General features: G+C 39.7%; 1 protein-coding gene across 1 annotated transcript in view; it reads left to right on the top strand.

The window, feature by feature from the left end:
• The window catches only part of LOC139133372 (betaine--homocysteine S-methyltransferase 1-like), a 29,263-nt gene that overhangs the window by 306 nt on the left and 13,105 nt on the right, over positions 1–15,852 (top strand). Inside the window, exon 2 of the mRNA XM_070699933.1 lies at positions 15,573–15,631. Within this exon, the coding sequence (XP_070556034.1) occupies positions 15,613–15,631 (19 nt within the window). The 5' untranslated portion in view covers positions 15,573–15,612. The remainder of the gene's footprint in view (positions 1–15,572; positions 15,632–15,852) is intronic.

Here is a 15,852-nt window from a genome sequence, read left to right as displayed (position 1 = left end):
TCCCAAAGCCCACGGGTCGACGACATGATACCTTCCTGCAACTCTTCGACCTCTGCCCGGGGCCCAATGTCCACGCGCATGCTGGCCTCCATTGCGTACGCGCGCATATTGTGATGTACGTATTTTGGCAGCATTGCAGTGGACGGCCACTGGACGCTGCAGGCGCGATGACGGACGTCAGCGTAGACGTTGTGTTCACCTGCTCTGCGGCCCTGTGTGTAATCGTTGTGGCGATCGTGTTCAACCATAGACAGTAGAGGGGGTCTTCCCCCTCTACTGTCTATGATTCAACCACGGTAGTACAGGCACTTTGTGGTTCAATTCTGCTTTTACAATGTATCGCTTGACAAAATTCCTGGAGTATTGACCGCATCCCACCGTACTTAATCAATATGTGATTGTGGTACACCGTTGTATTATGATAATATATAAGTAGGTTAGCCTTGTGTGTCATGTTGCTTTTTTGTGTTTTGTCGAAATCTTGTTTGTTTCTGTCCTACTTCCTGTCAACCTTGCGTTGAACTGAACATACCTGAAACGTAAGATTAAGCTTTGTATTCTTTTTGAGTCTCCTGACAAATAAAAATCTATTAAATATAAAAAAAAGTAGGTATGATAATTTATAATAGTATCCATCATGCTGCGGTACGGTCAAAAGGTCTATATGCTCTACTGAGCACGACCTCAATTGACACTCGCAAGCACAATTCTCATATAGTATCGTATGAAGAGATGCATGTGTGCTCGGGGATACGTCGTCACCCAGTAAGACAGCCGGTGAAACATTCTGGTCTAAAATGGTCCCTATAGTTCTGCCTGTCGTCCATCGCCAGCATCATAACTGTACCGTCCGCCAAATGAACAAAATGGCGTGATCTTTCCGGACCAATTAAAACCATCGTCCTCTGGACCCTGTTTAACTTTAAAAGCCATTGCCCTTTAGATTTGGGCGTGGCACTCTGAACGAGTTTTGCCACGGCTCGCGTTGAAACAGGGAAGCACACATGTCCACACTGGGGTGGTAGGGGTGTCGTTTTGTCAGCTCAAGCTTGCTCAGCAAGTGTTTAGGCCCATACACACAGAAAGATACACTTGCTGGGGCGTCCGTTGTTTACTTTGCCTAATTAATCCAGTGATAATCCAGTGGGAGCGTCTATAGATTAGTAACTTACCCCCGTGCTTGCTTTGGCACGTTACGCAAACAAACGCATCAGATACTATAGTGATAAAACTTATTAAACTTAAATAATTATCACAGGATTTGCTTTACGTCTGTGCAAATATAATATATATTAAAGCTGCAAGCAGCGTTGGCGGGGCCCAAGCAGATAACATGGTTGAAAGATCTTGCACTAATGATATTATGTGCAAAATTCGATCTTGCAAAAGTATGATTTTGAACATCATCTCATAGTTACTGTATGTGTCAGTGGGAAATGCATGTTTTACGTAAAATCCAATATGGCGGCCAAACCACGTGACCGATCAAAATGCCTTTCACAAACTTGTAAGAGATCACACTTAAGATGTTACATGTCAAAATTCAGTTGAATCGGTGTGTTGGTTCTGCAGAAGAAGATTTTTAAAGATTAAATAATGATTTTCGCAAAAATCGAATATGGCGGCCAGACCACGTGACCGATCAAAACGATTTTCGCAAACTTGAAAGAGATCATACTTAAGATGTTACATGTCAAATTTCAGTCGAATCGGGGTGTTGGTTCTGGAGAAGAAGATTTTTGAAGATTAATCACGATTTTCTCAAAATCCAATATGGCGGCCAAACCAAGTGACCGATCAAGACGCCTTTCGCAAACTTGAAAGAGATCACACTTAAGATGTTACATGTGAAATTTCAGTTGAATCAGTGCTTTGGTTCTGGAGAAGAAGATTTTGAAGATTAAATAACGATTTTCGCAAAAATCCAATATGGCGGCCAGACCATGTGACTGATCAAAACGCCTTTCGCAAACTTGAAAGAGATCACACTAAAGATGTTACATGTCAAATTTCAGTTGAATCAGGGTGTTGGTTCTGGAGAAGAAGATTTTTGAAGATTAAATCACGATTTTCTCAAAATCCAATATGGCGGCCAAACCACGTGACCGATCAAAACGCCTTTCGCAAACTTGAAAGAGATCACACTTAAGATGTTACATGTGAAATTTCAGTCGAATCAGTGCTTTGGTTCTGGAGAAGAAGATTTTTGAAGATTAAATAACGATTTTCGAAAAAATCCAATATGGCGGCCAGACCATGTGACTGATCAAAACGCCTTTCGCAAACTTGAAAGAGATCACACTAAAGATGTTACATGTCAAATTTCAGTTGAATCAGGGTGTTGGTTCTGGAGAAGAAGATTTTTGAAGATTAAATCACGATTTTCTCAAAATCCAATATGGCGGCCAAACCACGTGACCGATCAAAACGCCTTTCGCAAACTTGAAAGAGATCACACTTAAGATGTTACATGTGAAATTTCAGTCCAATCGGTGTTTTGGTTCTGGAGAAGAAGATTTTTAAGATTAAATTGGTATTTTTCAAAAATCCAATATGGCGGCCAAGGTCACGTGACCGCATGCGATTTTATTGGCAAATTCTGAAGACCTTAGGCCATGCTTGCTATACAAAAAATTTCAAATCTACTAGACCCCTGGGTCTTCTGGAGAAGCCGTTTTTAGGTTTTTGGAAAATCCAATATGGCCGCCAGGTCATGTGACCAATCGAAATTTGTATACCCAGGTGCACGAGATCTCATAGGTACCTATTAGCCCTGCAAGTTTCAGAAGTTTTCGGTAAGCGGTGTTTGAGTTCTAGGTCGACAAAAAAAGAGCGGAAGAAGAAGAAGAAGTAGAAGAAGAAGAAGAAGAAGAAAGTTGAACTCCTATAAAACCAATAGGGGCCCAGCCGGTTGGCTTGGGCCCCTAATAAAAAGTTTGTCTGTCATCCTCGTGCCCGTCAATTCAGATCCGCCGCGTCAGCCTTTATTCTGCTCATGGGGAAATAATTAAAAAACAAAATAAACACAAAAAACTCGGCGATAGTATATGTATAAAACAGAAGCTTAAAAAAATAATTGACACTTATATTCCATTCAGAACTGTACTCATATGTAACTCTTATATTGCGCTGTCAAAACTGTGCAAATGCTGCGCTTAGGTCAATCAAAGAACTGTTGTTATACACAAATAATTAAGCAACACTGCTGTGCAGTCTGCGTGCATTCCTATGATGTTGTCATGTTTAACTCCGTGTTGTTGATTGAAGAATAAAAAAAAATTACAGTAACAAATTCCTGCCTCACCACATCATTTTATGTCTAGGCGAACAAGCATTTTAAGCCAAATTGATGTATACCATCCTAGCTCATTCTGTAAATTTAATATGTGTCCTATGTGTTGATATATCCTTGAACTAGTTGTTATACATGAAAATTTAGTGTCAAAGATCATTTTCCCCATTTCCCATTTACATGACTTTAAAAAGTGTGTGTCATAGACAAATGGGAAATAGTATTATAATAAAAGTCCATTAATTGTGTGGTCACTTGTCAGCCATACAGACTGATGTGATGACAAGAAAAATAAAGTTTTTTTTCTTCCTCTGCGTCCTATTTTCTGCTAATGAGGAAATACATGAAAAAAACCTGCAAAAAAATACATCACGATAGTGCATTTATAAAACAGAACCGTACAAATAATTGACACTAACATTCAGATCAGAACTGTATACATATTTCACTCTTATATTACTCTGTGAAAACTGTGTAAATGCTGCACTTAAACCGCTGAACTGTTGCTGTACAAAAATAATAAAGCAACGCTGCTGTACATTTGTCTCTGCGTGCATCATGATGTTGTCATTTTTTCCTGCGTTGTTGATTGAAGAATGAAAAAAGAAACCCGCGTCACCACATAATTTTTGAAATATGTCTAGAATAAGAAAGAAACGTTTTATTTTTTTGGCGTAGTACTAGTTGTTTTAATGACCTGTACACTATGAATTTCAAAATGTTGGGTAGAACAAAAGGGTGTTCTTCAAAACCTGAAAATTCCAAATATTAAAATGCAAAAGTTACTGGCAATAACAAAGTATGGAGTTGTTACTCAGGAAAACAAATGCTAAACATCGTGGTAAAAGTTGAAACTACAGTCTCTTTTATAAGATTACAAGTTTTGCAGTAAGAAGAGTGGGTAGCTGAACAAATCATAACAGCCTTGTACGAATCCTCCTTTTTAAGTGTCAAATAATACTAGTCCTGAGGCAAAAGTTAGGCGTATGCGATGCAGCTATATTTAATAGTTACAAACCTGTAATCGCTATCAAATCTGTACTGCACATATCGCTATAGACAACGGCACGAAACCTGCTTCTGCATACCAGTTTTTCAAACGAATTAGATATCCATTCTCATAGCAGTTCAAAAGTAAAATACTCTTAGACTTGAGAAATGTGTGCATTATAGACTTTCGATAAATTTGCTTTACGCTTGATTTGATATGGAGAAACATCATTTTGTTTCACTGACGGTCAAGTTAAATGCTCAAATATCGCGACAAGACTTGCACATTTGCACAATATGAATGCGGAAGTACGTCGACTGTACTCTGCGGACGAGCGAGCGCCTTCTCTGAAAATCTGTTTACAATATCACGTCACAATACACTGAAAATTCTTGCGATTCACACAAGTTCCTAACGTCAGTACAGATATTTTCTTGTTGGCAGCAATACACCACCAACATTTTCGCCGTTCAGGAGTGCCTTACTCGCTCTACGTTGAAAAAAAGCCGTATGCTTTTAACCATGCCGTTCCTAACTTTGCAAATCCAGTCGACTTTCCTACTCTGATCATAATCTTTCTTTCCATTTCATAGCTTTACTTGCGCTTACAACCTGTGTTAGGGGTGGTTTCTCCCCAATATTGGTGGAGCTGCCTAAAGTCAAAAACGAAAGTTTGCCGTTTTTGCTTAGTTTCACCGTCACTACGATCCTTCAGTGTTGATGATGACACTCACAGGCGTGCTGTTTGCATGGCAGGGCTGTGTGTTACCGGCGTTATACGGCCTCCCACCACATCGTATAACGCCGGTAACACACAGCCCTGTCATGCAGAGCTAGGTATTTGTATAAGTGTAGTTTATGCTATGTTCTGACGTTCTACGGAAGAGAACGTCGGAACGTAGCATAAACTATACTTATACAAACTACCAAGTAAACAGCACGCCTGTGACGACGTTGTACTGCACAGTGCACGGAGCAATCTGTAGAGAATCTGTAGGTACATTGTGCGAAGTTGTCCAACCCAAAACTTAGTAACATCTTAGTCAAATAGTCATGGTAAACATGGGTACTTTTGGTTTGTTAGCTATTTCGTAACAATTTTATTCATTACTGTATGTGTTACAAATACGATCTTCTGACGCATAAGGTCGGGGATGCACAGAGATAAAGTATTACTTCTCAAGTTGAATGCAGGACAGCGCGTGGACAGACAAAGTAATGACGTCATCTGCAATTTTCGATCCGCAAGTTTGGATAATATTTGCCTAAATCTTCTCGGCAAACGCTACTTTTTTCTCGCATTTGCGATTTTGCGAGCAGGCAGCGGAAACACTGCCTGCGTCGTTGCGAACAAAGGAAGGCCACAACGCACCTTATTTTCAAGCAGGCGATTTATGTTTGTTTTTCAGATTTCGTCCATTGAAAATCCTACCAGCACGCGAACGGCAAACAAAGAATTTATTGTATGGCACCTAATGTAGAGTGTTTGGATAACATACACAAGAACGTTCTAAATTACTCATGGAGTTGATCGTTGAAACTGAATAGTGACAGTAGTGGTACTTGGAGCAAAAGTTTCTAGCATTGTTGTTCTGAACGTTGGTGTCACTCAAGTCCACATGCTTAAATATTCAAACCTTGGAATTGAGGAAGTGCATATTTACTGAGTGTTCCCACTGTAATAAGCTGCGCAAACAAACATTCTGAACAGCTACACTAACAACTGATATGGTCGCACCTAATTAGACCTAGAACAATGGCAAGAGCGTCCAGCTCTGATTAACCATTTTACCTGCAGGCTGTGAGTGACGATTTTGCAGTTCGCCGGCATTGAGTCGATAGCCTGTTATTTCAGCAACAGTGACGCAATACATTTTTCTACAAGTATTTTACTTCTCACTTTCCGATTTCAAAATGTTTATGACAAACAGCCTATAATGTTTATCATACCCTTACTTCATAATATTGACATTTTAGTTTCAATTAGATCTCAACGTCACCACGAACTTCATTACACAAGGTGTTGTTTTAATCGATGTGTATCAGCAATTTTGATGTGGTCTTGTTTACATTTTTAATCAGCTACATGCTCTCAGTTACACAACACACCAGGGCCACTCCATGCATGTCAGATAGAGAAACATAAAAAAATCACCACACCTTGCAATGTCATATATCTTACTTTTTTATTCGTGATGAACAAGTGAGCGTGCATTCAGACACCTACATACAAATTACCCGAATAGCTTCATTTATGATCCTTGACACTCACAAAACAGCTGTGTGTAGACCCCAGTAATTGTGGCAGGACCTTGTCCCGCTCTATTTCAGTCAATCACAGCAGTCGGCCACCCCTAAGTTAGTGGCACGCTCTTCTAAGTACTTCCGTGGCAGTATACTTGACAACGTCATCCTGGCGTACAAAACCTGGGCGCTGAAGTTACTATACACAATGGGCCGAGATTAGGGTTCGTGCGACTGCTAGTTGAATTTGACAGCGGGCATTGCAGTCTGTTGTTCCGTCTTTGACTCTCAAGTGTACAATATAACATACATCACTGATCGATCTTCTGACTGACGAGGTTTTAAACTGCTGCCTTATGAACATTGGGGCGACTTAACCGATCCAAATACCTTTCGCAAACTTGAAAGTGCTCGCACTAGAAAGATATGAAGTAACATTTCAGTTAAATCTGTGTGTTGGTTTTGAGAAGAAAATTTTTAAGGATTAAATTGCGATTTTCGCTATATCCACTACAGCGAACAAACCTCCTGACTGACCCAAACGCCTTTCGGAAATTAGAAAGAACTACCACTAGGGATTATGAGTGTAAAATTTTAGTTCACTCTGTGTATTGGTTCTGGAGGAAAATATTTTAAAAGATTAAATTACGAGTTTTGCAAAATCAAATATGCGGCAAACCATGTGACCTATCGAATGCCTTTCACAAACCTGAAAGAGATATTACAATAGATGATACATGTAAAATTGCAGTCTACTCGGTGTGTTGGTTCTAGAGAAGAAGATTTTTAAAAATGAAATTACGATTTTTGCAAAATCCAATATGGCGGCCAAACCACGCGACCGATCAAAACGCCTTTCACAAACTTGAAAGTGATCACTGTAAGCATGACATGAGTAAAATTCCAGCTTAATCAGTGTTTTGGTTCTGGAGAAGAAGATTTTTAAAGATTAAATTACGATTTTTTGCACAATCCAATATGGCGGCCAAACTGCGTGACCAATCAAAACGCTTTTTGCAAACTTGAAAGAGATCACACTGTAGATGACATTTATTAAATTTTAGTTCAATTGGTGAATTTGTTCTGGAGAAGAAGATTTTTAAAGATTAAATTGTGATTTCAAAAAATCCAATATGGCGGCCAAACCACGTGACCGATCGAATGTCTTTTGCAAACTTAATAGAGATCACTGTAAGGATGACATGAGTAAAATTTTAGCTTAATCGATGTTTCGGTTCTGGAGAAGAAGATTTTTAAAGATTAAATGACTATTTAGAAAATCCAATATGGTGGCCAAGGTCACGTGACCGCATGCGATTTTATTTGCAAATTCTAGAGACCTTAGGTCATGCTTACTATACAAAAAATTTCAAATCGACTAGACCCCTAGGTCTTCTGGAGAAGCCATTTTTAGGTTTTTGGAAAATCCAATATGGCCACCAGGTCACGTGACCAATCAAAATTTCAAGGGTCAGGTGCACGAGTACTAATTGATACCTACTAGCCCTGCAAATTTTAGAAGTTTCGTTCAGCCGTTTTAGAGATCTAGGTCGACAAAGAATCGGCAGAAGAAGAAGAAAAAGAGGAATAAAGCTGCAAGCAGCGTTGGCGGGGCCCAAGCGATTAACCTGGTTTCCAAATCTTCCACTGATTATATTATGTGCAAAATTTTAGCTTGAAAACAGTCAAGTTCTTGTAAAGAAGAATTTTGAACATCATCTCACATTTATCTGTTCCATGCAAAATACAATATGGCGGCAAAACATGTGAGCGATCTAATTGCCTTTCACAAACCTGAAAGAGCTCTCACTAAGAATGACAAAAGTGGAATTTCACTTCCATCAGTGTTTTGGTTCAGGAGAAGAAGATTTGTAGAGATAAATTGCGATTTTCAAGAAATCAAATATGGCGTCTTAAACTAAGAGCACGGTGACCTACCAAAATTTGTTTCAAAAGTACAAGACATATATGATTAGATACTACTCAAAATTTACAATACGGGAAGGTTAAAATATTCCATCAAATAAATGTATTAATCTCTGAAATTTTTGGCGTAATAATTGCAAATTTGGTTAAAAAATAAATAATTAGTCATATATTTTTCATTTCATCTTTACTGTTTAAAGTTTTACTTTTGTATAATGTTTTGACAAAACTGTGAAAATTTAGAAAATCAAGCACGGTGACCCCTCTTTTTTCTTTAATATTTGATTATTCTCATATGCTAGAATGCAAAAATTTTCATGTGTTCTTCCTTGTGTTGCTTTCTGGCCTGATCTTGTTTAGGTAATGTTTTACTGTCATGAGACACAATTTACTCTTCTTCAACTACAATGTATATCGGAGTCAGAGCTATCTCTGTCACTGCTCACGTATATACTACAGTAGCAGGGCGGTATCTGATAGTGACAGTTGCCCATATGAGGAAGAAGTTGTATTAACTTTGATAATTTTGACACTATTTTTGTTCAGTTTATCATACAACTGCGTTCTTGTTCTACTCTCTACAGCATGTTGAACTGTCCAGTATTCAGCTTGCTAGCACAGCCTGTGTATGTGTACCACGTATCAGTGCTGACAACTGACTGTCAGTCTGGACTCTAATCAAACTATCACCTAAATACATATTTATATATACAGGTTTTGTCGACAAACTGAACATTGTGTGTTTGAGCATGCTGTAGGGAGACAGCAGGAAACTGTTGTTGATATATTATATAGATTGCAAAAATCATCAACGGTTGCAGCTTCTGCCCTGTTACTAGGCTCAAGTTAGATTTTTTTACGACAATCACACATGTTTAGATTTTTTCGAGATATAAGTCATGGAATGTGACAAAATGGTTCTAGATTCTGTTAAATTATTACTAACATAACAACATTTGAATGACATAAAAATGGTATTCACTTCATTAGATTACCTACAAAAAAACTTGGAATCGGAAAATGTAAAACATAAAAGGGAACCAATAAATTTTCAAGTGCCCCCTGCAGGTAGAGCAAAATTTTCAAGTCCCCCTCTACTACCCCAAAATTTTCGATTTCCCCTTCCTGAATGAATACCTCCAGCCCCCCCCCCCCCCCCCCCCTTTTTTTGTGAACGCAGCCTTTGTAAAAAACCTGCAATCGCTATCACTGCTGTACATATCGCACTATAACGGCACGAAACCTGTTTCAGCATACCAGTTTTTTCAAACGAATTATACGTAGATATCCATTTTCATAGCAGTTCAAAGTAAAATACTCAAAGACTTGACAAATTTGTGCATGTTAGACTTTCGATACATTTGCTTTACGCTTGAATTTAGCATGGAGCTTTGGTAGCTCCATGAATTTAGCAAGCGATGCTCGGACAGCGCACAGCGTATCGATGACACTTGGGTCAGGGGTCATCACCAAAAAAGTCAGTGCGTATCCACGGCCAGGTTGAATCATGCCACGGATCGCGGAAATCACGGATCATAAATCCAAATGTTCATGTCTATTACTTAAACAGAACCCTAAAATATAAAACACATAATGTTTTGATATGGAGAAACATATTTTTGTTTCACTGACGATCAAGTTAAATGCTCAAATATCGCGACAAGACTTGCGGATTTGCACAATATGAATGCGGAAGTACGTCGACTGTACTCGGCGGACGAGCGGGCGCCTTCTCTGAAAATCTGTTTCCGATATAACGTCACAATAGCTGAAAAATCTTGCGAATTCATCTTCAAGGAAGCCAATTCACACAAGTTTCTAACATCAGTAAGGATATTTGCTTATTGGAAGCTATACACCATCAACATTTTCGCCGTTCAGGAGTGCCTTACTCGCTCTACCTTGTTAAAAAAGCCGTATGCTTTGGCCGTTTAAATTTACCCATGGAGATCGCCATTGTGAATCTCGCCGCAGAGACTCAAGTTAACCACAGACCGTTGCCGGGAACAAACACACCTGAACGCAGGGCTACTTTTGCACTAATAAACTTCACAAATTAAGGAAGTACATGTTTACTGAGTTTTCCCACTGTAAGAAGTTGTGCAAACAATTCTTCTGAACAGCTACACTATCAACTGAAATGGTCACACCTATTTAGACCTAGAACTATAGCAAGAGCGTCCAGCTTTGAATAGCAATTTTACCGACAGTAACAGCAGCCATTTTAAACCTAAGTTTCCTTCCCAACTGACAACAATCAATAAACTATTTGTAGTGGGTAATTGCGGCCGCCTGCTAGCCGCATCGTAGACTGTGATTTGTGAATATTTTAGTGGGGTGAAGGCGATGTGAGACACCTGAGTGTGGTGAACGCGATAGGCGGGGTGAGTGCTATATAATATCCCGGAATCCCGAGGACACCGCGACATTGCACTTTGATATGATATCCGATATTTACGGCTATTAGACTATACAATACCGAAGTTAGATTGGCTCGACTAGATCTATAAGATGGTGAAATCTCCAATCTATATCGGATATTCACCCTCGATTTGACAGAATCTAGTATCGCTTAGTATCGAAGTTAGAGTCAGTCCTTGGAAGTCGGATTTGTGAAAACCTGTAAGGTGGTGAAATCTCCGATATATATGTCGGATATTTACCCGCGATTTGACAGAATCTGGTATCGTCTAGTATCGAAGCTAGAGTCAGTCCTGGGAAGTCGGGTTTGACAAGAAGTGTAAGGTGGTGAAATGTCCGATATACATATCGGATATTTACCTGCGTTATGACAGAATCTGGTATCGTTAAGTATCGAAGCTAGAGTCAGTCCTTGGAAGTCGGGTTTGACAAGAAGTGTAAGGTGGTGAAATCTCCGATATATATCGAACATTTACTGGCGATTTGAGAAAATCTAGTATCGTCTAGTAACGAAGCTAGAGTCAGTCCTTGGAAGTCGGGTTCGACCAGAACTGCATGTAAGGTGGTGTATTCTTCGATATATATCGGACATTTACCCGCGATTTGAGAAAATCTAGTATCGTCTATTATAGAAGCTAGAGTCAGTCCTTTGAAGTCGGGTTTGGCAAAACCTGTAATGTGGTGAAATCTCCGATATATACCGGATATTTACCCGCGATTTAACAGAAAGTATATAGTCTAGTGTCGAAGCTAGAGTCAGTCATTGAAAGTCGGGTTTGACCAAAACTGGAAGGTAGTGAAATCTCCGATATCGGATATTTACCCTCGATTTGACAGAATCCAGTATCGTTCAGTATCGAATTTACAGTCAGTCCTTTGAAGTCGGTTTGACCAGAACTGCAAGGTGGTGTATTCTTCGATATATATCGGATATTTACCCGGGATTTGACAGAATCTAGTATCGTCTAGTATCAATATTGGAGTCCCCAAATCGCTGATAAATATCTGGTAAATATCGGCAATTTCACAGACCTTGTGTGCCGAGGCACAGGGCAAGTCATTCTAGTATTGTGTGCTATTTATATTAGAGTCCCCAAATTCCCGATAAACATGCAGTAAATATATCGACGATTTCACAGATCTGGCGTACCGATGCATAGGGCAAGTCATTCTACTATTGTCTAGTATCGATATTAGAGTCCCCGAATCGCTGATAAATAAAGGGTACATTTCGGCGGTCACAGACCGGGCGTGCAATGGCACACAGCAATTACAGTGAAGTTAGATCAAGCTGCAGAACTTCATTAAACAAGGTGTTGTTTTAATAGATGTGTATCAGCGATTTTTATGACATTTACAGCTGGGCTTGATGTGGTCTTGTTTACATTTTTAATCAGGTACTATGCTCTCAGTTACACAACACACCAGGGCCACTGGTCCATGCATGTCAGATAGAGAAACATAAACAAATCACAACACCTTGCAATGTCGTATATCTTTATTTTTTATTAGTGATGAACAAGTGAGCGTGTATTGAGATACCTACATATAAAATTACCCGAATAGCTTCATTTATGATCCTTGACACTCACATATCAGCTGTGCGTAGACCCCAGTAATTGTGCCCTGGCGGGACCTTGTCTCTTATTCAGTCAATCACAGCAGTCGGCCACCCCTTAAAGCTAGTGGCACACTCCTCTAAGTACTTCCGTGGCAGTATACTCGACAAAGTCACCCAGCGTACAAAAGCTGGTCGCCAAAGTTGCCTTAAACAAGGCGCCGATATTAGGGTTCGTGTGACTGCTAGCTGAATTTGACAGCGGGCATTGCAGTCTGTTGTGCCGTCTTTGACTTTCAAGTGTACAATATAACATACATCACTGATCGATCTTCTGACTGACGAGGTTTTACACTGCAGCCTTATGCACATTGTGGCGACTTAACCGATCCAAATGCCTTTCGCAAACTTGAAAGTGCTCACACTAAGAAAGATATGAGTAAAATTTCAGGTGAATCTGTGTGTTGGTTTTTGAGAAGAAGAGTTTTAATGATGAAATTGCGATTGTCGCTATATCCAATATGGCAAACAAACCACTTGACCGACCCCAACGCCTTTCACAAACTTGAAAGTGCTCACACTAAGGGTGACAGAATTTCAGTTGGATCAGTGCGTTGGTTCTGGAAAGAATAGTTTTAAAGATGAAATTGCAATTTTTCACAAAATCCAATATAGCGGCCAAAGCACATGACCGATCCAAATGCCTTTCGAAAATGTAAAAGAACTGCCACTAGGGATAATGAGTGTAAAATTTTAGTTCAATCTGTACATTGGTTCTGGAGAAGAAGATTGCTAATGATTAAACTGCGATGTACATAAAATCCAATATGGCGGCCAAATTACGTGACTGATCAAAATGTTTTTCTGAAACTTAAAAGGACTACCACTAAGGAAAATAAATGTGAAATTTTAGTTCAATTGGTGTATTTGTTCTGGAGGAGAAGATTTTTAAAAATTGCATTACGATTTCACAAAATCCAATATGGCGGCCAAACCACGTGACCGATCGAAATGTTTTTTGCAAACTTGAAAGAGATCACCCTAAGGATGACTTGAGTAAAATTTGAGCTTAATCGGTGTTTTGGTTCTAGAGAAGGTGATTTTTAAAGATTAAATTACGATTTTTGCAAAATCCAATATGGCGGCCAACCACGTGACCGATCCAAACGCCTTTTGCAAACTTGAAAGAGATCACACTTAAGATGATATGTGTGGAATTTTAGTTGAATCGGTGAATTTGTTGCGGAGAAGAAGATTTTTAGAGATTAAATTGTGATTTCACAAAATCAAATATGGCGACCAAACCACGTGACCGATCAAAATGATTTTTGCAAACTTGAAAGAGATCGTTCAAAGGATGAATGAGTAAAATTGAGCTTAATCGGTGTTTTGGTTCTGGAGAAGAAGATTTTTAAAGATTAAATGAGTATTTTAGAAAATTCAATATGGCGGCCAAGGTCACGTGACCGCATGCGATTTTATGTGCAAATTATGAAGACCTTAGGTCATGCTTGCTATACAAAAAATTCAAATCGACTAGACCCCTAGGTCTTCTGGAGAAGCCATCTTTAGGTTTTTGGAAAATCCAATATGGTCGCCAGGTCACGTGACCAATCAAAATTTCAAGGGTCAGGTGCACGAGTACTAATTAACACCTACTAGCTCTGCAAATTTGAGAAGTTTTCATTCAGCCGTTTAAGAGATCTAGGTCGACAAAGAATCGGCAGAAGAAGAAGAAGAAAAAGAGGAAGAAGAGGAAGTAGTAGAACTTGAGCAATAACAATAGGGTCCCAGCCGGTCGGCTTGGGCCCCTAAGAAGAGGAAGTAGTAGAACTTGAGCAATAACAATAGGGTCCCAGCCGGTCGGCTTGGGCCCCTAAAGAGCAAAGTAAGTTGAAGTATTACTTCCATGGTTGAAGGAATAAGCTGTAGCAGGCTGTACCCCTTAGTGCTAGCACAATCCCTCCACAAGTTGTTGCTAGACGCTGTTCCCTACCAAATAAATATCAAAACAGAGTAAATTGAAAGAAAAAACTTCAGCGAACTGTTGTATTTAGGCTGTGGCGAAGATCGTGGGATGAACGCGTTGGCCAACCAGTAACTGCTGCCAAAAAAGCCATGTCACTGGGGCCAGTCTGCTGACTGCTAACAAAGTGCAATCACGCCCTTACCACAGCGATTATCAGAAGCCAAGAAAGATTGGCTCTTTTTCGCTTGATTCCAATCACATCTAACCAGCCGTAGGGAGCTAGTTTTACAAGTTTCAGCTGAAACGGATGTGTACAGTTGCGAAAGAGACCCTCACTTTTCTCTGTGAGACCGTAATTTCATAGACAGTAGAAGCGCGCTTCGACTGTCTACGGCGCAAGACGGCTATGACAAGAAGACCTTTGGTTAGTTATCATTGTGCTCATCAAAAAGCACACCCTTCATACACTTGAAAACATGACACGGGGAGGGAGTTTTTCTCCAGTGCACTTATTGGAATGAAAAATATCTTGACCGTTTCCCGTGTTACGGATGTGACTACGTCAATGTACTATAACATTTCAGTTCGTGTTACTTTTCATCCAGACTGCTCATTGAGAAAATGGTCAAGGGTCAGGTTTTTGTGACGGCCATACTTTGGATGTAAATTGCAGATTATGAATATACTTTACAAACAGACTTGCGATTTGCAAACACGCAGATATCTCTGACATGTACCCGACATGTTGAGGTTAAGCACCTGGGAGGGCGCAATAACTGCAACATACTGATGCAATTTATGGTTAATGCATTTTGTGCGGGCGTTGTATCTTACTATAGAAACACACTGACCCTCCCTTCAATGAGCATTTCCTTAACATGATATCCTCTCATATCACCAAAATCAAAAACAGGTTGACCACCCCCTCCCTGATCCACTGCCCCTACCCAGGCAGAAGAAAAGACTCTGATCATGCGTTTCTATTTGTTTGTTAGTCTGAAGATTCCACGCATGATAACCTTGAAGGGATTTTTGATTTATTTTTAACTTATCTGCCGTGTTGTTGACCCGTGTCCATTCTATTTACGCTCTGATAGAACCCCGTATGTCTACCTGTACACGCCTATCGGTGTGAAAATAATCGCACTATCACGTATATATGTTATTTCAGTTCCAGTTTTCTGAAAGGTTCACCAGATTGGAAGGTCAAGATGTCCAAAGAAGTCAAAGGTGAGAAACACTGATAAATCACAAAAAATGTCCTTTCTAAATACACAAACGTTTTGGTTACTATTGGCTAACTAATAATGCAAGTCACCCGACTGCACCACCACAATATTTGATCAACAATGCAGTGAGATTACGATAGCAGAATACCATTAACCCTAAAAAGGGGTCGATGAGATTACAAGCGTCAAATTCGTCCAGACTGAAGCATTCGGTCGTGTGCG

Source organism: Ptychodera flava, chromosome 1 (genome assembly GCF_041260155.1).
Source record: "Ptychodera flava strain L36383 chromosome 1, AS_Pfla_20210202, whole genome shotgun sequence".
Classification (NCBI taxonomy): Eukaryota; Metazoa; Hemichordata; class Enteropneusta; family Ptychoderidae; genus Ptychodera; species Ptychodera flava.
Note: the sequence above shows the minus strand (reverse complement) of the source record. Positions and strands in the feature narration are given on the sequence as shown.